Source organism: Phocoena sinus, chromosome 13 (assembly GCF_008692025.1).
Source record: "Phocoena sinus isolate mPhoSin1 chromosome 13, mPhoSin1.pri, whole genome shotgun sequence".
Lineage (NCBI taxonomy): Eukaryota > Metazoa > Chordata > Mammalia > Artiodactyla > Phocoenidae > Phocoena > Phocoena sinus.
Window position 1 is genome coordinate 22816662 of NC_045775.1, and position 24265 is coordinate 22840926.

General features: G+C 51.6%; 1 protein-coding gene across 1 annotated transcript in view; it reads left to right on the forward strand.

The window, feature by feature from the left end:
- The window catches only part of TOGARAM2 (TOG array regulator of axonemal microtubules 2), a 51068-nt gene that overhangs the window by 17660 nt on the left and 9143 nt on the right, over positions 1 to 24265 (forward strand). Inside the window, 13 exon segments of the mRNA XM_032652234.1 lie at positions 1510 to 1646; positions 1648 to 1661; positions 2329 to 2434; positions 3223 to 3277; positions 3280 to 3423; positions 3426 to 3456; positions 5435 to 5593; positions 10217 to 10334; positions 10733 to 10776; positions 10778 to 10830; positions 12742 to 12912; positions 13911 to 14135; positions 21473 to 21559. Of these exon segments, the coding sequence (XP_032508125.1) occupies positions 1510 to 1646; positions 1648 to 1661; positions 2329 to 2434; positions 3223 to 3277; positions 3280 to 3423; positions 3426 to 3456; positions 5435 to 5593; positions 10217 to 10334; positions 10733 to 10776; positions 10778 to 10830; positions 12742 to 12912; positions 13911 to 14135; positions 21473 to 21559 (1344 nt within the window).

Below are 24265 nucleotides of genomic sequence, written 5' to 3' on the forward strand. Positions count from 1 at the left end.
TCTTTAAATGTGGACATTGTTGGTAGAATAGAGCATCAGTTTTGTGCTAGAAATAATATTGACTGACCTCCCTTTTCTATTCTCTTTCTATCCTTTTGATTCCATCAAGTAGAAAGTCTTAATCTGGTGCTAGTTTTTAGCACCTCTCTAAGACTTGTGAACTCCTTTATAAACAAAGAGATCCTTCTCCCAGCTTGAGACATCAGAAGCTGACTGTCCCTTTTGTAGCTTGAGTTTATAATGTTCTTTTACTGTACCTATTTATCGTATACCATGACAACTAATCATTTACCAATTATGGTAGTGACATAAATTTCCCTTTAAAATAACTTATTTAGGATTTGAAAGTGGGTTGATTTGAAGAAAAGTACCATATAAATAAAGTAAAAGTAATTTAGAGTTATAGCAAAAAAAATCATGAAATTGGTAACTGAATGGTTGACACTTGGGAAATATTGAGCTATCTAACCTAAGCCACTCATTTTATAGACAACAGAGACTCAAGGTCACCCAAGGTCTCTTAAGGTGATGGTGGCCCATATGGACTATGGCTAATGAATCTTTGGCTAATGAATCTTGATCCAATGGCAAAGCTGAGAGGAGAATCCAGGAATGAGTTCTTTTTTTTCTTGGTTTTAAATAAAGGACTGCCCCAATTCAGATTTACCCAGGACCTCCTAGATAGGCCATAGTGAAAGTCATGTAAAGATGAACCTCTGAAGGAAAACTAGGCAGGAAGTGAGAGCTCTGGATTCCAGTTCAGGCTCTGTTGATGGAGGAACTGAGGCACTGTGGGCGTCCTAGCCTCTGTGGGCTTCTGGTGCCTCAGCTCTGTGATTGGAGCATTGGACCAGATGGAAACCTCCAAATGTCCTTCCTGTTCTAGAATTTTATGATTCTGGCATCTGTCCCCAAGGAAGGACAGCCTAGAAAACGTGATCTGATTTTTAAACAACATCCCTGCTTATTGTCAGTCCCTGCAAGTGTGGCCACATCTTGACCACTCAAGTGTCAGCTAATCGTCTCGTCGGTGCCTTCACTGTCTCCTGCTTCCTCCCGCTGGCTGCCTTTGGGCCGCTTCCCTGTCTTGGGTGGCTTCACAAAAGGATGGAGAGTCGGAGAGAAGGAGGAGGAGAAGCCGTAACATGGGCTCCTGGGTGGGGATGAGGTGAGAGCAGGGGAGTCATTCCTTGACAGACTTGCTGGCCTCACCTCGAGCCACAGACAGGGCGGGATTCTGGGTGGCGTCACCAGCGCGGTGGGCTTGGTCACATGACATCAAGAGCCTATCACAGGCCAGCTTGTTTATAATAATCAGATGGGCGATGGTAGGTGGTAGAAACTGTCAACCAGGGGTAGGAGTTCGGTGGTCTCTGTGGCTCCCCAGGGAGTGCAGCCCAGGCCCTGGCTTCTCACCCTCGCGGCTCCCTTCACCCTGCGTGCCCCCCTAAGGTGGGCTCGGCGCTGTGCGGGTCACCCGCCTGCTCCTTTCCTTCTCTGTGAGTGCAGCTCACTCCTTACCTGCGGTGCTTACTTTGGGTCTCCTGAGTGGGAAGAAGAGGAGGAGACGGACCCTTCGGGCTTTTAAGGAGCTAAGGCCTTTCTCGAACACGGAGCTGGGGCTGGTGGATGCCCTGCAGTGCCTGGAACGCAGCGGACTGGTGAGGAAACACTCCCTGTGCTCCGGCCGCCGCACCCCCCGCCTCCCCCACTGCAGGCCCTCGTGGCTCTCCTCGTGGCCAGATTTCATCAGAAGGAAGCATTGTCCCCAGGAGGAGGCGTGAGGGGGAGTGCCTGTGGGTCTGGCCGCCTGCGCCTGCCCCGTGCACTGCTCTATGGCTCACCAGAGCCAGCCCTAGAAAGTACGATCTGACTCCGTGGCGCTTTCGTGGGGGCCTGAGGAAGGTCACAGCCCTTCATTTTTCTAAGTCAAGTTCATTCTGCTCCCGTGTTCCTCCCACACACAGTCTTAGTTGCGAGCAGAGCGATGACTTGGGGTCCAGAACCTTTGCAGGAAGGCCTCCTCGTCTTCAGTCCTCACGTGCAAGTGCCCTCTCTCGAAGGTGCTGGCTTTGTGTCTGGCGTAGGCCCGGGCTCTGGGGTGGGCTTCCATCCTGGGTGGGGATGGGCCACGGGCCCCGTAGAATGGCTTGCACGGGACGGTTAGGATTTCAGCCTGGGTGTTACACCAGGACACCCTGCCGCCGAGGCCATTGAATCCCTCCACGCTGCGGTGGAGGTGCTGGTGATGGGCACGCCCTGGTCTGCAGAGGGAGGGGGCTCCTCCCATGCCACTGCCTGTGGACAGGGCCTGGACTTGCTTCTCAGGCAGATGAAGGAGAAGGGCCTAGTGAGCATCCAGCGCCTGGCGGCCTGTCACTCGGAGGTCCTCGCCGGGAGGCTGCACGACGTGTCCTTGGCCGTGACTGGAGAGGCGAGGCCTCCTGTGTCCTGTCCTCCGCTTGACTCCCAGCCAGTCCCCCTCCCTGGTGGTGTTGCTCAGTGTGGGTCACACAGCAGCCACGGAGGGGCCCACGGCTCCCTGCAACATGGGCATCCCTGCCTATTTCTCAGCCCTCAGCCCACTGAAGCAGGAGCTAGCCACCCATTTCTCAGATTGGAAAGCCTGAGGCCCGGGGTTCCCTTACTTCTAATCTCTGGGTATTGAAACAATCAGAATCTCATGTGCCAATTTGTCACAGCCCTGCATTGTCCTCTGTACTTAGGATGCCTCAGGAGTGTTCTGGGCCAGATCTCTGGGCCAGATCTCTAACTTCTGGGCAGTTGTAACATTTCCCAAATTCTTTCTCCTGTGGGGCTAGAGCTTGGCCCTAGGCTGGGCTCAGAGGGGCAGTAAGATGTATCGTATCACAAGTGGAGGCCATGACCCATGCCCTTGGGAATAGGACTGTTCCAGTGGGGGGCCTGTGAAGGTCCAATAAATAATTGTGTTTTCAAGACTAAGTGTTGCACAAATTTCAGATGATAATGATAATAATAGAATTGATAATTATGATGATAGCAACAGTAACAGTGTTTCTTTAAAACGGGACTGTTTTGCCCAGAACAGCTGTAGGGTTTCCATTTCTAGCCTGGCGAGGCCTAGGCCGGGGTGAGGGTGAAGTCTGCGGGGAGGGTGGTGCAGGGTTCCTTCTTCTTAGGTGCTGGAGCCCTTGGCAGGGCCCAGCAACCTGGCAGGGTCCCCCTCCATCTCTCTCCAAGGTCACCAACCTCCGCTCCAAGGTGTCCCACCTGGCCATCAGCACCCTGGGAGAACTCTCCGGGCCTTGAAGAAGAATATGGACCGGGAGGCTGAAGAGATTGCCCGCTGCCTGCTCCAGAAGATGGGGAACACCAGCAAGTTCATCCAGAGGGCGGCCAGCCGGTCCCTGGGGGCCATGGTGCAGCGCGTGAACCCCACTCGCTCCTGGTGGCCCTCACCTTGGCGGGCATCTAGTATGCGGGGGCCTGTTGTCTGGGCGGGGCGGTGGCCTGGGAAGGTGACGCAAAGGGGAGAGGCGCTGGGGTGGGGGAGGAGCAGGGAGATGGCACAGGCACCTCACGTATTTTCCTGGGTGAGGAAGACCCCTGTTCATTGGTGGCTTCTCTCCCACTCTCCTGGACCAGCCTAGTGGGTAACGAGGGGAGCTCAGTGCAGCCCCGGGTCCCAGCTGGGAAGGGACAGGTGCTATCTTTCTGCTCAACACTGGGGAGCCGTAGTGGCTGTGGTAATGTCTCCAGAGACGGGGCGGCAAGAGACAGCCTTTGGCCCTGTGCCCGAGGAGCCCCTGCCACTGTCTCAGGGGAGGAGTGCTTCCTTCTGATTGAAATCTGGGCCACGAGGAGAACAAGGCACAAGACCCTCCTCCAGCTGGTGCCACTTGGCCTTCTGGGGTGGAGGAGGGGGCTGGCAGCCATTGGAGCCTTTCCGCAGCCAGATCTGCTTTCTCTTTATGTAAAAACCAAACACAGCAGCAAAACCAGAAGCATTTCCCAAGCCCCTTTCTCCCACAGGGTGAAACAGCTCTCAACCCCAGCAAGCCAGTTACGACACCAACCCTTAAGCAGGGTGGCCTATCGGGTTAGAACCCAGGGCATGTTGGAGCAGCCAAGAGGCCTTTGCCTACAGGCCCCCGAGCCGTGTTGCCTGGGTTCACATCCTGGATTGTTACTAAACTTCCCCATGCCTTGGTTTCCTCATCTGTAAAAGGGGGATAATATTGGGTTGGCCAAAAAGTTCGTTCGGGTGTTGCTGTAACATCGTAGACGAAACCTGAACGAACTTTTGGGCCAGCCCGCTGCTAATACTGTTGTGAGGAGTAAAGGAATTGATTCAGGAAAGAGCGCTTCGAGCAGCGGCTGCCTCCACCTCACATTTATCGAATGCCCTCTGTGGCTACTATTAACTCAGGAGAAATGAATTGTACTTATCTCTGGATTCCTCCCCATGCCGCCGCTTCCTCCCCTGCGAAGATGATGACAGGAGTACGCTTACAGAGTTGAGGTGACGCTGGTTTGAAGGTGCTCAGTATGGTGCCTGGCAGGGAGGCTGTGCTCGCAGCAAACTGAGACAGTTGACGGCTGTGCGCAAGGACCGGGGGAGCCCGGTACAGGGCTGTGCGTTTGAATTCCCGGGGGTCTGGCGAAAATGCTGATTCTGATTCAGGTGCTAATGGTGCTGGTCCCTGGACCAGACTGAGTAGGGAGAGCCCAGAAGCCTCCCTTTGTGTTCCACTGGGGCCAGTGTCACCTCATGGACTGTGGGCACATTGAATCCACATTGAATAGGGTGAGAAATAAAGAGGTGACATCCTGATGGGCTCCTCCTGTAAGATTTCAGGTTCTCCCTGAAATCATCCATCAATCTCCTATCCCCCCAGGCCCCGCCTCAATTCAGCTCAGTGAATGTGCAGGAAGCTCCCACGAAGTGCTGAAGGGTCGGCATGTGCCTGGCACCTGTGGGGCATGGGGGATTCGACTGAGAGGAAGACTTGGTGCCCCCTGGAAGCCATGCGGGTACCCCTGTACTTCCCAGGGAACAAGGACACTGCCACTCCCAGGGAGCACCACTTCTGCCTGGAGGCCTCAGAAGACAGAAGTAGGTTATTCTAAGTGGAGAAAATGTGGGGAAGTGTATCATTTAGGCAAAGGCAGGACAGGAGCTCAGGAAGGAACGGGGATGACAGGCACACAGTGCGTCTGGTGACGTCACGTGTCTTCACGTGCTCAGTCCACCCTGTCATCATCCTTAGTTCCAGTGTCGGGAAGGTCTGCTCTTTCTCTGAAGATTCCCTTTAGTCTGCTCGGGACCAAATTCGGAGCCCACTGAGGCATGAAACATGGATGCACACCTGTAGGTCATGTGTGCCAGGCTGGGGACCCACACACCGCATTCCTTGGCTGAGCCTTTGTCCGTGATTGTGTTTCCTTTCAGCCACCGAAACCCCTTAGTCTGGAAGTGCACTGCCGAGCACCTCTCGGTCGTCCTGGAGCAGATAGGCGCCGAGAGGCTTCTCTCAGGCACCAGAGAGAGCACAGACATGCTGGTGCACAACCTGGTGAGGCTGGCCCAGGACTCCAACCAGGACACCAGGTAATGCAGGGCCAGGGTCCTGGGGACGGCTGACCTGGCCAGCCCAGGGCAGACAAGGCAACCAGCCAGCCTCGAGGGCTCAGGCCCAAGTAGCTCAGCTTCCCCGGGGCCACTCGGAAGGACAGTCGGTGGACGAAGCTGTGTCCTTTCCCTGCAGCTTTCGTCCCACCTCTCCACACCGCCACAGCCGGGCCCCGCTCAGGGAATGGCCACTACCCCCCGCCCCTGGCTCTCCTTTCTCACCTTCCACTCCCTCTCTAGCCATTGCAATCTTGCTCTAGTTCCTGTCCCAGCCCAGCTCCATTCTCTATGAGGCCATCCATTCATTCAATTTTCCAAGAGATGTTTGATAAGCATTCTTTTCATTACTATGAATATGACTGTGAATAAGAAAAATTAGGCCCCTGCTGTCTTGGAGATTACCTCCTAGTTGGGTAATAAGCAAGTAAATAATTACGACAATTTTAGACACAGATAAGGGGTAAAACAAGATGTAGTAGAGAACTGGGTCAGGACTACTTTAGATTGAGAGTCAGGGGAAATCTTTCTAAGGAGTGACATTTGAGTGGAGAACTGATTGGGTAGTAGGACCCAGCTCTTTGAGGGTCTGGGGTACAAGAGTCACAGCCAAGGAAGATAGTACAGAGGCTCCCGGGTGGGATAAGCTTGCTGTTTAATGAAGAGAAAGGCGAGCCTTTGTGGAGCACCGTGAGTGAGGGGAGTGGCAGGCGATGAGACGGAGAGGGCAAGGCCAGGCCCGGGGTGGGGGCCTCGCAGGCCCTGGTCAGGAGCTGGGATTCCAGTTTGGGTGTGACCGGAAGCACTGGAGGATGTTTTCAGTAGGAGTGTGAGGCAGTGTTAGATGGTTTTAAGCAGGAGAGTGATAGGATCTGATTAACTGTCTTTAAAACCTGGTGTTGGGGTGCAGTTAATCACACTCCCCGGTTCATGGCGTGTTATCACCACGTCTAGGGCCCCCAGCACGCTCGGTTACAGCTCCAGAGGGCACGTCCACACTGCGTTCTGTGTTGTGTCTGAGGCAGTGCCTTCGTGTGGTGTGTCCGTGCAGTGCAGCCCTGGAGGGATGCAATGCACGGGATGCCTCCCACCCTGCCCAGTGCACTCCCACGGTGCTGTACCTCCGTCCTTGTAAGTGGCCCCTGACAGAGCCCAGGAGGATCTCTTTGGGAATTTGCCCAGATGCGCGAGTGAGGTCAGGGCCGTGTTCACTCAGGCCGCCCAGGCATCGCCGGAGCCCTCACGCACGCGGGGGCCCCTCCGCCTCCCTCCTGAGTGCCGAGGCGAATACATCCTTACAACATTGCAGTTTCTGGATTTCACATTTTTTATCCATCTGATGGGGAAAAGTTCTAGCTCATGGCTGTTTCCGAATACTCTTTTTCCCCTCCCTGATTACTAACAAGTTTGAGTGCTTCTTTATATGTTTGCTAGCCTTTTGATTCAAAAAAAACATCTCTTTATTCTGTTCCTCCTACAACATAATGTTAGGCTTTGGGAAATTCGATGGAGAGGAAGAAGGCCTAGACAAAACAGAACTTTTTTATACTTGGAACTTGCTGTCTCTGTAGGACCCTGTTTGGGGATTTTCTGCCTCTCCATTCTACCTCTCCAGGAATCAGCCATGAAGATAGCACAGAGATTCTCTTTATCGGACCCACTACTGTTGAACTATCCTCTATCTGTCCTCTTTCTTAGAGGGGGCAGCAAGACAATTTTGGTCTTACTACAGTATTCTCCAAAATAATTTGTATATGCCTCAAACCCTTCCTATATCATTAAGGATCCAGGCTTTTGAAAACCAGGTCAGGAAGAGACAACCCCTCAACCCTAGTATCTATTGTTAAATCCCTTCCTTGACTCACTGACCAGTGAAGGGGCTGGATGACTAAAGTTAAAAAAAAAAAGATTGGACATTTCAGGGGAGACTAATCATGAAAATATTGCCCTGTGCACCAGATTTAATGATCCCCAAGCTTTCCTCCTGGCTTTCAAGCTGATGGGTGATCTGATCTGGGAAAGAGCGATTAACAATTTTGGCAGCTTTCTCATTTTTTTAGAAAATACTCCCCTTTGGTTACCTCATAAACAAAAATTATTTATAAAAAAAAACAACAAACAAAAAACATCTCTGACTACTTACTGGAGGGTTGATGGTGGGGGAGGGGGCCAGGATGGAGAAGGGATGCCAGGCAGATGGCTACCCGGAGTCTCGGCAAGAGGTGCTGGAGGCTGCAGCAGGGGGAGGAGGGGTGGAGTGGGGTATAGTTTGAAGGCATAGCTGAGAGCAGTTGGGTGCTGAGGATTTCAAAGAGGAATCAAAGATGATGCTTAGGTTTTTTAAACTGAACAACTGGGTGAATGATAGTGCCATTTACTGGCAGGAAGACTATTGTCAGGGAAGTAGAAGGTTTTGGTTGGCTGGTTCTTCATTGTTGGTGGGGGGATGGGTGTTAAGATCCAACATCTCTCCAGATCTAAACCCTCTCCATTCCGACCCTCTCTCTCACACTGGATGGCGTTGACGGCACTTCATTTTCCTTCTTGAACCTTATGCTTCCGGCTTGCGTGGTACCACATTCCCTGGTTTTCCTCGTTCCTCTGTGCCTTTCTCCCCCGCCTGCCTGCACCCCGATGCCCGTGGCTGCAGGAGTGTCTTCATCCTCGTACCCCTCTTGCAGCCTTCTCTGAGTGGTGCCATCACTTCCAGTGGCTCCAACCACAGCAAACTCTGATGCTTCCCCGTGTCTCCCTCCAGGCCAGCCCTTCTCTGAGCATCTGTCCCATCTCTCTGATGCCCCCACAGGACCCATCACCGGGATGTCCCACTGTCATCGTCAGTGCAAACTGTCCCTAAATGCGCTCATTGCCTTCTCTTAAAGCCTGCTTTCTCTGGCTATGTTCCCTCTCTTATGAAGTCACTATTATTTTACCAAGTCATCTAGATGCAGAATGGGGAATTTCATACTTCATTTTCCCCCTCCCACATTTTAATATCTTAGAATCCGAGGCATCTCACAGCTGCTGGTGGCCAGGCAGCAGTTATGACTTGGGCTTTACTATCTATACAGTTGCAAAACTTGATCGTTGTTGCTCATTGTATAAATGTTTGAATTACAGTTTGCATTGTAGGAACTACATTATGAGCCTTTCTTTGCTGCTTAGCCTTTTATATTTATTTAAGGAGTCACTGTGGAGAATTGTTGGGTTTAATCGCGTTTAAAATGTCTTAGAAATATTACATTATTATTTGGCATTGAAATGAAGCGTTATCCTATATGAGAAAAGGCATGGAAATAGAGCGATGGGACATAAATTCGATATTAACGCAAATATTCATCACTGAAAGAATGACCCAAATTCCACAGTTTCTTACAAGGCAACCAACAAGTACTTTATCCAACCTAAGGAAGGAAGGACACTTCCCACAAAAGTGTCACTTCTGTTTCTGAGATAGCATGCAAAAGGATGGCTTTCACACACGGGGCTGTGTCACTGAAGGCAGTGGAAATCACCAGTGTCTTCTTTTTCTGTTTTTCCTTAGTGGAAAATAAATTAATGGTGCATTTTACAACCAGTGGAGGTTTAGGTTGAGTGAAGTATGGTAATTCTAGATGCTTTGGGCTTCCCCTCCAATCACCCACCAAGTCCTACAATTTCATCTTCTTTAGCAGCTCTTGAATCTGATCGTCCCTACTTACCCCCACCCTCCTGCCTATGTCAGGCCTTCGTCATCTTTTGCCTGGACTATTATAATGGCCTCCTAACGGGTCTCCCGGCCCCGACCCTTGTCCCCAAAGATCCATCCTCCACAGTGCTGCTTGAGACATTTTGACTTCAGTGCAAATCTGATCATTTCTCAGCTTCCCATTGCCTGCAGCCTAAAGCCCAACTCCTTCACATCTCCCTAAATTGAGTCCTATCTTCTTCTCTAGCCTATTCTCTCCTGACACCAGTCCCTGCCGACTGTTCTCCAACCACACACCTGTAGACCTATCAGACTGTCTTTTGGACGCTGGGATGTCTCCCCTCCTCCACTTACTCCTTAATCCCATCCCACTTGTGAACTCCTACTCATCTTTTGAGTCCCAACCCAAGGTCACCTCTTCAGTGAAGCCCTCCTTGATGCCCCCACCTTGCCCACCACTGTTTATCAGATAGAGTTGACCACTCCCCCGCTATACTGCCCCATTGCACACTTCCTCAGACTTCTAAATGTCTCATGCTAGAAAAATGTTAATACACTTTGGTATAGTCATCTAACAGAATATATTTAGCCATTGAAGAGGATGATGTGGGAAGATGATTAATGGTAAAGTGAAAAAAGCTGGGTAAATATTGTTTATATATTCTGATATCAATGAAAATGTATATATGCTTGGAAAAAAGACTATAAGAAATATGTACAAATTTAAGTGGTTTTCTCTTGGTAATGAGATTATGGTTGTTTATTCTTTCATGAATCTAGTTCTTAACTGGGTGGGGATTACTGTCATAATGAGAAAAGTATTAAAATTCTCTTACTGCAATTAGAAGAATTATGTAAAGCAAATTTATATTGCATTTCTGTGGTTGTTTTCCATCCTGCTCTTTCTCCAACGGCAGGTTTTATGGCCGGAAGATGGTGAATATCTTAATGTCAAACACAAGGTTTGATGCATTTCCAAAGCAGTCCCTCCCATCCCACGACTTGCAGAAGGTCATGACAGCTATTAAACAGTGGGTGAGTCAGCAGTCAGCGAGGTGTGAGCTGGTCTGGGGCGGGAATCAGAGCTGAGCCCGGCAGCTCGCAGCCCTCACGCTGGTCAGCGAGAGGGGGGCGTGCACTCCAGAGGCTTTGATTTCATCCACGACTCCTGACGGTGGGAATTTTCTTCCTGGTGCTCAGACCTGCTTCTGCCTCTCACTGCCTGTGTCTCTTGAGGCCTCCCTGGGCCTCTTTGCCTCCATCTTTTAAGTGGGGATCTTGATCTGTGACCCGATTATCAGTGCTCTGGAAGACTCCCCTGTGCCCTCGCAGGTGGAACAGGTTATTCCTCTTGTTTCGGTCTAGACTGGAGTGTCTGGCCGTTCCCCATAGGGCCACCCCTTTTGGTTCATGTTCTGTGTGTATTTTTCAAGGGAATAGAAGATGGTGATGAACTTCCATCTGCCAAGGCCGCAAGGTGTCGAGGAGTCTGTGGTGTGTGAGAATGGGCTGCCCGGCAAGGATGGGTACAGTAGCTCTTGTCTCCCTGGGGCTCCCCATCCAAGACTGCTGATGGAGATGTTCTGCTTGGCCCGGGCCCCGCCGTGGTGGCCCTGGGGGGAGGGGTGTGCATCTGGGCTGTGACTGAGACCTAGTTGGGTCAGCAGGACTCATGGGTAAATTTATGGGAAGGGTTCCCTCACCCAGATCTGGGGAGAGCAAATGCTGGGTTTCAGGAGCATCTGCTGGTAGAGATGGGCTCCTGCAGTCTTGGCCGTGTAGGTGCAGTTTAAGTGGGATGGATTGTTGGTCAGCCTTTTTGTGTGCGCTCAGAGTTTCTCCATTCACTTAGAGGCAGCAGGGGCCTTCCTCATCGGAGTGGCCGGCCTGGGACTAATTTAGAGGCAGAGGTGGAATCAAGGCGGATGAGAAGGAATGGGCCAAGGGGCTAGAGGGTGGGCATTAGTAGGGGTTAGAAATCCAACAGGAATCTGACAGTCACTCCTGTGCCCAAAACTTAAGACCCTTCTGCGATGTCCCAGGAGGAAACATGTGTAGACTCCTAAGCTGGGCCCCCAGGGAAGCCCCCTGCCCACCTCTTCTAGAGTATTTCCTGCTCTCTCTCCTAAGCATGCTCTCTCAGCTCACGTTCCCTGCGTTCTCTCTCACACCTGTGCCTTTCCCTATGCTGTGCCATCTGTACCGGAACATGCCTATTTACACTACAAGATGTGGCTCACCTGTCACCTTCTCCCAGAAGCTCTCTCTGACTCTCTGCCCTCATGTCCTCCGGTTGGGCCGGTTGCCCCCCTCCTTCAGTCCTCTGTCTCCCATTGGTCTGTGAGCTCCTGAGGGCAAAGTCCACATCTCTCATCTCATTATTCTCAGTGTCTGGCACTTCTCTTGGAACTCAGTAGGCAAAGAGCGTGGAATGTAGGGATGAATGTCAGAATGATGTGGGGCTCTATTGGGTGGGACCCGGGTGTAGGGCATGAGCTCAGAGACCCAGGTCTGAGTTGGCAGTGGGCGGTTGGAGTTCTGTGTGAAGCAGCTCCCATGCTGGCTGAAACAGGCCAGGGGAAATGATGGGCATGTGATCCCAGTGTAAGACAACAGAGCTTCTTAACATTTCCCTAGTTCTGGAGGAGTGTAAGCAGAGCCTAGGCAGCCAGGGCTCGGGATACAGGCTCCTGGTAAGACCTTCCCCCACTCTTAGGTTAAATTGTGCCAGTCATCCTTCCATGAATTTCCACCCCCTCAGTCCAAGCTCCCTCACCCCATTCTTTTTTTCTTTTTTAAAAAAATTTATTTATTTATTAATTTATTTAATTTTTGCTGCATTGGGTCTTCGCTGCTGCACGCGGGCTTTCTTTAGTTGCAGTGAGCGGGGCTACTCTTCATTGCGGGGCGCAGGCTTCTCATTGTGGTGGCTCCTCTTGTTTCAGAGCACAGGCTCTAGGCGTACAGGCTTCAGTAGTTTTGGCTCACGGGATCTAGAGCGCAGGCTCAGTAGTTGTGGTGCACGGGCTTGGTTGCTCCCCGGCATGTGGGATCTTCCCGGACCAGGGCTCGAACCCGTGTCCCCTGCATTGGCAGGTGGATTCTTAACCACTGTGCCACCAGGGAAGTCCCCCTCACCCGATTCTTAACATAGCTTCTGAAAAGAGGAAAAAAAGGTAGAAAGAGAGAGCCCTGCCGCCTGATAAGGGGATAGAGCTCTAGGCAACCGAACTGTTGCTCCCTGAGGAAAAAGCATTTCCAGAGTTCCCAAGGCCTGAGTCCCCAAGCGGCAGGTAGAGGGGAAGCTGGGGTGGACTACGTTGCAAGTGAAACTCTTGTTTCAGCCCCACCTGTCTTTGGGGCTTGTGCATGGGACAGGAGATGTGTCCATCCCCTGGGGCTGCCCAGATCAGACGCTCCTTCCACGTAGGCTCAGCTCCAGTGGCCCGCGCTGGCAGGGCTGTGCTCCTCCACGCGGGGTGGCTTGGAGATGGGGAGCAGCTGCGGGAGCTGACACGGCTGCTGGAGGCCGAGGAGTACCAGTCTCGGATGGAAGGCGTGGAGCGGCTCCTTGAGCACTGCAAGGCCAAGTCAGAGCTCATCACCGCCAACTCGGGACAGGGTTGGACATTGCGCCAGACATCGCTTCAGGGTAAAGGGAGCCTGACAAGCACTTGCTATCCAATTGCCACGGTAATGCCATAAGACTATCTGGAAGTGGCCAATTGGGCAAGGGCATCGCCTCCTGCTGGGTGCGCTGGGACCACTCAGAGATGTCCTGGGTGTCTTTCATCTTCCCAGCAGTTTTACAGGGAGGAGGGCAGAGGTGCAGGATGCTGCAGCTAAGGGCGACTCCTGATCCAGCTACGCACGTGAGGTTTTGGGGGCAGAACATGTGGCTCGGAGTAAGCACAGGCTTTCACAGGCTGGAAATGAGGGCAGATGCCTGCTCCTTCCGGAAGTGAGGCTGCTGACACTCTACATAGAAGAGTAGTTAAGACACAAGCTTCAAGTTTCTTACTAGCTGTGTGATCTGGGCAAGTCATTTAACCTTTGTCAGACTCAGTTTTTGTTTTGGTGTTTTTTTTTTTTTTTTTGCGGTACGCGGGCCTCTCACTGTTGCGGCCTCTCCCGTTGCAGAGCACAGGCTCCGGACGCGCAGGCTCAGCGGCCGTGGCTCACGGGCCGAGCCGCTCCGCGGCACGTGGGATCCTCCCAGACCAGGGCACGAACCTGTGTCCCCTGCATCGGCAGGTGGACTCTCAACCACTCCACCACCACGGAAGCCCTTTTATTTTTAAAAATGGTAAACTGAGGACGAGAACACGTGCCTCATGGGTCGTTAAGATCACTCCATGAGCGAGTGCAGAGTACCCAACAAGATGCTCTACACTGTACACCCTTTGCACTCGAGTACTCAGTGTACAGTCATTTCCCCTCTTGTTCCTCCTCCCCTTTCAGAGGTGAGCTCTTCTTCGTCACTGGGAATGTTCTGGCACAGGCTGGATGGCCCCTGCCAGGGATGCAGGAGGAGTACCCTCCAAGGGCAGTTAGTTGGGCTGTGGGACTCCTGCCCAGACTGGGTTCCCATGGGCTCTTGGTTTCTGTTCCCTCAACAGGTCTTTGATGCTTTCACCCCAAGGCTTCAGGATTCCAACAAGAAAGTGAACCAGTGGGCGCTGGAGTCCCTCTCCAGGATGATACCCCTCCTGAGAGAGAGCTTACAGCCCGTGCTGCTCTCCATCATCATTGCTGTAGCAGATAACCTCAACTCCAAGAACGCAGGAATTTACACTGCTGCGGCGACGGCGCTGGATGGAATGATTGAGAGTCTGGGTGACCTGCCCACAGCCCCTGCTTGGCTCTGGTAGGCAGCTGGCTTCCTCCTTTGTCCCTCCGTAGGGTTAGGGTTGGACATTCCCACCTTCCCTGCTTGGGAATCAGCAGAGCAGTGAAAGGCACTGATTGGCTCTCAGGCCAAATATTTCCCCAGAGGTTGTGTAGGGCAGGGGTGGGCAGCCCAGGGCCTCCCAGGTTCTTGGTTGGCAGGCTTTTCCACGGGACGTCCACCTGTTAGAAGTGGAGGAGATGTGGAGAATATCTAGTCTTGCCTCCTCGTGGTACAGGTGATGGAAATGACTCACCCCAGGTCACACAGCACCACAGTGAGTGGGCCAACAGGGCACTTATGGGAAAACAGATCACGATTGCCAAGAAGGACCTAGGAGGAGTTGTCAAATTTTTTCAGTTGTAGAGATGGTAGCAGGGGATGTGGCTTGTATGGGGACCAGGCAGGATGCTGGTGAGACAGTAGGGCAAGCCTGTTGGAGAGGACAAAGGTGGCTACCTTTGTTGTCTGACATGGGAGTCAAGCTGGGACCCATTGGCTTTTTGAGCATGGAATGAATGAGGGTTGCCTTTTAGGAAGACTGGGGCCAGGGCTTTGGGTGGGAGGGATTTGGGGTGAGGGGTGGAGAGTGAGGGTGGAGTGGAGGCTTGGGGGAGAAATGAAAAGAACAAAAAGGCGGGAGCTATGGGAGAGACATCAGGAAAGGCAGGAGCTCCTCTGTTCCTTATGTGCTTTGCAGTAGCACATCTTGGTTCTTGAACATTAGGTGGAAATCTTGGTGCATCTACTGATACTTCTGTTATCCATTCCTTTCGTAGATGATTAGATGGTGATCTAATTTGGTGTATCTAGTACACAGACTGAAGTGCAAGTTTGAAACCTCCGGTGTGTGAGAACGTAGTACATGATAGACGTAGTTCAGACCAGTAGAACCACGAGTTTTTCACAACCTAATCTTGCCTTGCTGTGAGGAAATGTATGATCTGAGAACCGCTGTTGGCCCTTGTTGCCATATGTCCCGATGAACACAGAGCAATGTCCTGCCTCTAGGACGCGCCGAGCATCCCCGTGGTGCGGCTGGAAACACTGCCTGGCACACCCACCCCTCCTCCCCATACTGCACCCTGGCCTTAGTGCAGCTCCCTGGGGCTGGGACAGCAGCTGTGTCCTTGGCTGGAGCCTCCAGGAGACGTTTCAGTTACAAATCAAAGGTCTGGTCAGGCCCTTCTCCGCCTCTCGAGATCATAAATATTGTCAATTTCCTCTCTTCATCTCAGAGGGAATTGTGATTTGCTGAGTGTGTTGCTGTAGAACAAACAAAATAAATCCAGCTCTAAATCACGGCTTGTTCTCGGCGCTGCTCTGGGTAAGTGAGATTGCTGTTGCCAACAACCAAGGCTCTTGGTAAATCACCGCGGGCCCTATATTTATTGGGAAAACCTCGCATCAAACAAAATAGGCTTTTAGCTATTTGAAGAAGCTAAGCACCCTTGTCTGGCGAGAGGAGCTTTTAACTCTTCCCCCTCCAGGTGTTTTAGTTTCCCCTTTTTGCCTTTGAGTCGGCCTCCTTCTGCACGCTAGAGCCTTGGAACTTTGGGCTGCAGAATCTGGTTTCTCACACTGTCGCAAGACTCAGATCCCCTCTACGTGGGGCCCTGCTGTTTCCGTTTGGGCTGGACACCCTGGAAAGGGGGCCTGGGGATGGCCTGTTTCTGTGATTTGGCCACACCTCAAGGCAGGTTGCAGCAACCAGGAAGATGCCTATACCTCTCCTTTCCTCCTGGGACAGGGTCTCCTTGGGATGGCTGACGATGCTCCTTCTGCCCATCAGCGGAGGATTTGGTGCGGGGAGAATGGAGGCAGGTGAGAGGGGCAACTGCCCTTCTCTCTAATCCTTAGGTCAGTGCTAGGCTGGAATGGAATGGGGTCAAAGGGATGGATGGAGCCCACTAACCCCTGGCACAAGGCTCCAGAGTGTCACGTCCAGGGTGTTGGCTCCAAGTAATTTGAGCAGGCGTGGTCAAGGGCTTTGCTGTGAGCCATACTCTCTCAACCCAATCAGCTACGTTGCTTTTGGAAGTGTTCTTAACTGTGACGTTAATGAGCCAGCTTCTAAATCCGTGAAGGTCAGAACTGAGGGATTAGGTTGCCAATGAGAATTCATCACTGTCAGGGAGTACCAGGGGTGGAATCAAGCTCTCCCAGGGAATGGTTCTCTTCTGCCTGGAATGGTCTAGGCCTGGCCTGCAGAGGGAAAAACAGATGCAAGTAATGAAATTTCCCACTGTCCCAGGGGACTAGGTGGTGGACACAGAGGCTGGGGCGGGTGTGACAGGAGAGAAGGGTGTACATCTTCCTTCCCATATCACCCAGGCTGAGCCCGGGCAGCTCTAGTCGACCTTTAGCACCCAGAGGCCCCTCCTGGAAGTGGCGTGGAGCCCTTCGAGCAGCGGGAGCTTTCTCCCAAGCCGGATTCTTCGTGCCCCAGGAGGGATTCTGGGCTCCAGGCTGGAGAGGAGCTGTGAAGTGCTGTGATATAAATGTGTGGAAAGTCACAGCTTGTTACTGTTTGTTTCCTGCTCAACGGGGGCCAAGGAGGTCAAGAACACAGGTGAGGCAGGCCGTTTTCTGGCACAAGGTCCAGATCGCACAGCCAAACTGGGAGGTTGGTCTTCTTAGGTGACCTCTTGATTCTGGAATTGGGTGACAAAATCCACGCATCAGCCACCACATCTCTCCCAGTCCCTTCTTTTTCCCTAGGGTGAGTGGGGCGGTGATGTGCTGGTTGACAGAACAGGTGGGATTTCTGCCCATGTCCCCTTTTGGGGGACAGTAAAAAAGGAGACGTTGGGAGCCTTGTTCCCTGACCTCTGCCCTCTGTCACTGCCTGCCTTAAGGCCTCTCTGGGGCTGAGTCTGGAGGGGCACCCTTTCTACTCCTCACCAAGACCCTCTGATTTCAGGGGAGTTGTTCCAGGGGTCAAGGCAGTTCCTCAGCAGACTGGCTGGTTCTGTCTTTGGGCTCTGTTACCTGGTTAGTTACAGAAGAAACTTCACTAATTAAAGCATCAGGCTGCTGACAGCTCACCGCACTCCTGGTTAGACTGAATGCCGGAAAGAGTTCTCTCAATGTGGTGCAGCCCCTGGCCGGGTGCTGGAGGGAGCAGATAAACTCAGAAATGGGCAGCTTCAGATCTACAATACTTCTGCTCTTTTGCTCTGACTTTATTTAGTTTTTTATTATTATTTTTTAAAAATAAATTTACTTATTTATTTATTTTTGGCTGCGTTGGGTCTTCGTTGCTGCACGTGGGCTTCCTCTAGTTGCTGTGAGGAGAGGGCTACCCTTCGTTGCGGTGAGCGGGGCTTCTCATTGCGGTGGCTTCTCTTGTTGCGGAGCATGGGCTCTAGGTGTGTGGGCTTCAGTAGTTGTGGCACGTGGGCTCAGTAGTTGCGGCACACGGGCTTAGTTGCTCCGCAGCATGTGGGATCTTCTGGACCAGGGCTCGAACCCATGTCCCCTGCATTGGCAGGTGGATTCTTAACCAACTGCGCCACCAGGGAAGCCCCTGTAAATACAATTTTGACTTTGCTCCTTTCATTTAATACCACCCAGTTTCCCATGCTGTTACATAGTCTTTCTAGTTAACTTAAAATATATTAATATAAACTTTATTTTCCTCCACTGTAAAAGTCGTACTTATTAATTATTGAGAAAGTGAAAAATAGGAAGCCTTCGGAAGGAAAAAAAAACTTACAGTCCCAACTCCACAAAGAAAACCATTATTAACATTTAGCATGTTTTATGTTAGGTATTTTTTTCTGTGCGTCTTTGTGTATAGTGTCATGATAATATTACACATTTAAATTTGCATCCTTCTTAGAAAAAGCAGGGTGTGAGCATTGTATATAATTACAAACTTGAGTCACTTTTAACAGTTCCGTCATGCGCTATGGCACAGCCTGTACTTTTCTGTTTCAGGGGATCTTTCCCAGTTTTCCTGCAATGAGCAGACCCAGTTTTCCCGGCCACGGAGAATGTGTCTGTGACATGTTATAACTCACTGTGTCTTGTGCTTATTGTTGGGGGCCCGGTTTGACTGCAGTGTCTTCGCTGCCACTGTCCGTGTAGCACGCTTCTTATGTTTTCTTAAAAGCTCTTCTCTGGCTTCCCGGTAGCCTGGGGATGACGTGGCTCAGTGACCTTGGGCTTTGGCTGAATAGAACAGGTGAGAGGCCCGCTAGACCTCAGCCCCACTGTGGGGAGGGGAGGCTAGGTCCAGGGAGGCCAAGGTGTCTGGCTTGCCAGCCCGTGGCTATTTTCTCTATATTGAAGGGCTTTGCTTGCCCCTTTGCGTGGGCAGCACCAAAGCCAGTGTGGCTTTCCTTGTGTGTGGAAGAGAAGCCTATGAAAACCCTGGGCTAGGTTAACAGAGCAGGATTTTAAGTTTTTGAAAGTTAGATTCCAGCCTCTGAATTGGACGCCCTACCGTGAAGGCTGCTGGGCTTTCAGAGTATTTTAGGTAATAATAGTAATAGTAGCCACAATAACTGATACTTGCATAGTAATTGTCTGCCCAAGGCGCTATCCTAAGCAGTTCTATGAGGAAGGTACTAGTATTATCCCTGTTTTACAGACGGGTAGACTGTGGTTTAGAGAGGGTAAGTGACTTGTCCAACGTCACACAGTAAAACACGGAAGATCCAGGCGATCTGGACCAGAGTCCACCCCCTTAGCTGCTGTCTCATTAAACGTGGGTGTGACCTGAAAGGTGAGCCATCACTATGGAAGTAGTCAGAGGCAGACAGGCAGCTCCTCGGGGTGGTGTCTGGGGTTTATAGACCAGTTTGGGCCAACTTAGTGTCTCTGCTTCAACATTGCCTTGTTCGCCATAAGCATTTATTGGGCACCTGTTGTGTGCCTGGGAGCATGGCCTGGCACAGATGTCTGCTGGATGTGCATTTTCAAGTATTCCCCCAGGTTCTTCACTTCTCTCAGGCTCTGGGAGGCCATGCCAGTGGCCAGGATGAGGGGAGGTCTAGCGGCGCCCAGAGAGTGTCCTGGACTGAGTGTTGATGGGGGAGAGCAAGGAGGGAGAAGTCCTTGTTCTCAGAGGTGAGCTCATGGCTGATGATGGGGGTGGGACAAACAGAAGCACCTGGAAACAATAATGCAGGTGATGCTGATATAGAAATCTCTTCTTACACATTTACAGGTTTACCAGGACACCCTGAGACCACTTCTTGCTAACTGAAATATTCTAGAGTCTGGCCTCTATTTTATCTCCCAGAACAAATTATTTTAAAGACTCTGGACTTATGGATGGAGCTTTTGCAAGCTGCAGAGATGTACATGTGTACATTTTCTGCTCTATACTCTGACGGGTCTCAGCAGGAGAGCAAGGGAAGTAGGAGTTAGCTCTTAACTAGAATGGTTTCCTGATGGAAAAACAAAGCTTTGCTTGTACATCTCTGGGGATGCTGGGGCTCTGTGCTGAGGTATGGAAGGTCTCAGAGAAGGTGGAACTGCCTGGAAAGACTTTCCTTAGGCAGGTTGCTAATCTCTGTCCGCTGCACAAGAGAAATCTGGCCTTGAGTATGGTCAGCGGCTGGAAGTCCAGGACACACTTGCTGGGGCTGCTGTGGTAACGCGCCTCGCCTCCCAGACAGGCGCAGGAAGGCCACAGCCGCATCCCCTGAGGAATGCATTTTTGCTGTTTGCCCACTCCCATGGAATTCTGCTTGCGCCTGCTGTGGTGCAGATGTGGGAGCTGGGGATGCTGGGTGCCTCCAGGGGTCATGGAGAGGAAATCCAGGGGTAAAAGGAGATGGGTCTGCCCTTGTTGATTTTCTAGGCTAGCATCCCTTTCTTAGGTGAAAGAGTCACTTTCCTCACCTTGCTCGTCCATCTTTTGTGAGGGATGCAGGACTTCAAGCTTAATAGTTTGGGAAACCAGGAGACGTCAGCTGGAACGGGGAAGAAGGAGCAGCTTCTAAATTCGGTAGCTACGGGATCCGGCTGGAGTTGACTTTAGAAATAACAAAGAACATCAGAGAGCCTCTTTATCCCCACACGTCCCCCAGCCCATTTGCTGGGGTTTCACCATTAGTGGTTCATCTCTAATAAACACTCCTTTAAGATCCCAGTGGAGAAGAGCTCGGGGCCACAGCCTTCACCCATGGGTGTGGCTGGGTAGCAGGAGAGCTGGGCTCCTGGGGCAGTGTGGCTGGAGTGCTCGCTGTAGGGGTGCTGGGAGGTTATAAATAAACTATTGAGAGATCATATGCGCTCCCCCACCCCTAACCTGCACATTCCCTCCTCTGACCCTACCAGAGCCAGCCAGGGGCTTCTGCTCCTGACAGGGTGACCAGCCATCCGGGTTTACCAGGGTTGTGGGGCTTTCGGTGCTAAAATGGGGAAGGTCCTGGGCAGACTGAGATGTGTTGGTCACCCTAGCTCCAGAACCCCAGGCCCTTGCTTACGTGAGCATGGAGCCTCCCACCGTGTTAGAGTTCACGTTCAAGCGTCTGTCTCCTCCGCCAAGGAGTCTCTTGAGGGGGACGAGGAGCAGAAAGACCAGGTCTTATTTAGTTCTCAGCTCCATGCTTATTATTTAGAGGGTATCAGTAAATGTTCAGCGTGGAGATAACCGGCCATCTGGTAGTGGGTACGTTCTATTGGTTAGTGCCCAAGTTCGGGCTTTGAGGAGAGCCGTGATTTCTGAATTCCAATCCTAGCCCTTTACTGACCTTTGGTATAATTGTGTCTCAGTGCCTCAGTTTCCCCTAAAACTGTATCTCTATATCCACATCTACATCAATTCATCCATCTATCTCTATATATCATTCACCTATCTGTTATCTATCATCTACAGCTTTCGTATATAATACTTCATCTATCATCTACCTATTATCTATATCTATCACCTACTTGTCTGTCTACCTACCTCTCGATTATTTAGCTATTTCTATCTCATCTATCAATCGTGCACCTGTCATCAATCATCTATATCTACCTATTGATCGGTCTATCGATCTACCTACCTCCTTTGCCCCAAAGCTCACAGCAGTTTTGAGGAAGCACAGACAATATCTATGGATCTATGGGAGTAAATGGGGCCTGTGATAGTGTAACTATCACTGTTCCCCAAACACCCCGTGTACATTCACTTTTTAAAGTGGCCCCATTATAACCTGGAAAAATTAATTCAGCTTCCCAAAGCGGCTCTTCCTTATGTAGGTGCTGCGTGTACCTAGCCCTGAACAGTTGGTGCCTTCGTTCCGGCCACAGCATCATGGCCACTGACATTCTCCGTCTCTTCCAGACAACCTTGGCCTCGTACAAGCGTTTGCTGGGCGGGTGCGTTTCCTGAGTGGCCGCACGGTGCTTGATGTCACAGAACGTCTGTCCGGTGAGCATCCAGCCTCCCAGCCCATCTCTGTTCTTCTCTCCTGGCATGTAGTTGAACCACGTACAAAACTCAGCAAATGATCCCCACAGACCATTTAAAAATTTTGATAATCTGCTTTAAAAAATAATTCCCACATTGCCAGAGACAATCTTTGTTTTTGGTCAAAATGAGGCAGGTCTGTACACAGCCAAAATAGTTTTAAAGAAACTATTATGGGAGGACTGCGGGAGGCAGAGGGGGGAGTTTCGGGACCGCGGAGTAGTGCACAGCGACGGGTGCGGAGGGCAAAGCGGGGAGATTCCTGCACAGACGATCGGTGCCGACCGGCACTCACCAACCCGAGAGGCTTGTCTGCTCACCCGCCGGGGTGGGCGGGGCTGCGAGCTGAGGCTCGGGTTTTGGTTTTGGACGGAGCTCAGGGAGAGGACTGGGGTTGGCGGCTTGAACATAGCCTGAAGGGGTTAGTGCACCACGACTAGCCGGGAGGGAGTTCGGGGAAAAGCCTGCACCGGCCGAAGAGGCAAGAGACTTTTTCTTCCCTCTTTGTTTCCTGGTGCGCGAGGAGAGGGGTTTAAGAGCGCTGCTTAAAGGAACTCCAGAGACGGGCGCGAGCCGCGGCTAAAAGCGCGAACCCCAGAGACGGGCGCGAGCCGCGGCTGAGGGCGCGAGCCCCCGAGACGGGCGCGAGCCGCGGCTGAAAGCACAAACCCCAGAGACGGGCGCGAGCCGTGGCTGAGGGCGCAAGCCCCCGAGACGGGCGCAAGCCGCGGCTGAAGGCGCAAACCCCAGAGACGGGCGCGAGCCGCGGCTGAAAGCGCGAACCCCAGAGACGGGCGCGAGCCGCGGCTGAGGGCGCAAGCCCCCGAGACGGGCGCAAGCCGCGGCTGAAAGCGCAAACCCCAGAGACGGGCGCGAGCCGCGGCTAAAACCGCGGACCCCAAGAGACGGGCGGGAGACGCTAAGGCTGCTGCTGCCGCCACCAAGGGGCCTGTGTGCGAGCACAGGTCACTCTCCACACCCCTCTTCCGCGGAGCCTGTGCAGCCCGCGACTGCCAGGTTCCCGGGATCCAGGGACAACTTCCCCGGGACAGCGCACGGCGGGCCTCAGGCTGGTGCAACGTCACGCCGGCCTCTGCCGCAACGTCACGCTGCCTCTGCCGCCGCAGGCCGGCCCCGCACGCAGTGCCCCTCCTTCCCCCATCCCCCAACCCCCGGCCTGAGTGAGCCGGAGGCCCCGAATCAGCGGCTCCTTTAACCCCGTCCTGTCTGAGCGAAAAAACAGACGCCCTCCAGCGACCTACACGCAGAGGCAGGGCCAAATCCAAAGCTGAGCTCCTGTGAGCTGTGAGAACAAAGAAGAGAAAGGGAAATCTCTCCCAGCAGCCACAGAAGCAGCGGATTAAAGCTCCACAATCAACTTGATATACCCTGCATCTGTGGAATACCTGAATAGACAAGGAATGATCCCAAATTGAAGAGGTGGAATTTAGGAGCGAAATCTATGATTTTTTTCCCTTTTCCTCTTTTTGTGAAGGTGTACGTGTATGCTCCTGTGTGACATCTAGTCTGTATACTCTAGCTTCCACCATTTGTCCTAGGGCTCTATCCGTCCATGACTTTTTTTAAAAAATTCTTTTTCTTAATAATTAAGTTTAATTGTAATAACTTTATTATACTTTACCTTCGTTCTTTCTTTCTTTCCTTCCTTCCCTCCCTCCTTTAGACAACGAATCACCCCAAATTGAGGAGGTGGTCTCAGGGAGCAGGATTTATGATTTTTCCCCCTTTACCTCTTTTTGTGAAGGTGTATGTGTATGCTTCTGTGTAAGATTTTCTCTGTATAGCTTTGCTTCCAACATTTGTCCTAAGGTTCTATCCGTCCCTTTTTTTTTTCTAAATATTTTTTAATTCAATAACTATATTATACTTTATTTTATTTTTACTGTATCATCTTTCTTTCTGTCTTTTTTTCCTTCTTTCCCTCCTTCCTTCCTTCCTCCCTCCCTCCCTCCCTCCCTCCTTTCTTTCCTTCTTTGCTTCTTTCTTCCTTCCTTCCTTTCCTCCTTTCCTTCTTTCTTTCCTCATACTTCTACTAATTCTCTCTACTTTTTCTCCCTTTTATTCTGAGCCGTGTGGATGAAAGGCTCTTGGTGCTCCAGCCAGGAGTCAGGGCTCTGCCTCTGAGGTAGGAGAGCCAACTTCAGGTCACTGGTCAACAAGAGACCTCCCAGCTCCACATAATATTAAACAGCGGAAATCTCCCAGAGACCTCCATCTTAACACCAGCACCCAGCTTCACTCAACGACCAGCAAGCCACAGTGCTGGACAACCTATGCCAAACAACTAGCAAAACAGGAACACAACCCCACCCATTAGCAGAGAGGCTGCCTAAAATCATAATAAGGCCACAGACACCCCAAAACACACCACCAGACGTGAACCTGCCCACTAGAGAGACAAGATCCAGCCTCATCCAGCACAACACAGGCACTAGTCCCCTCCACCAGGAAGCCTACACAACCCACTGAAACAACCTTAGCCACTGGAGACAGACATCAAAAACAACGGGAACTACGAACCTGCAGCCTGCAAAAAGGAGACCCCAAACACAGTAAGATAAGCAAAATGAGAAGACAGAAAAACACACAGCAGATGAAGGAGCAAGATAAAAACCCACCAGACCTAACAAATGAAGAGGAAATAGG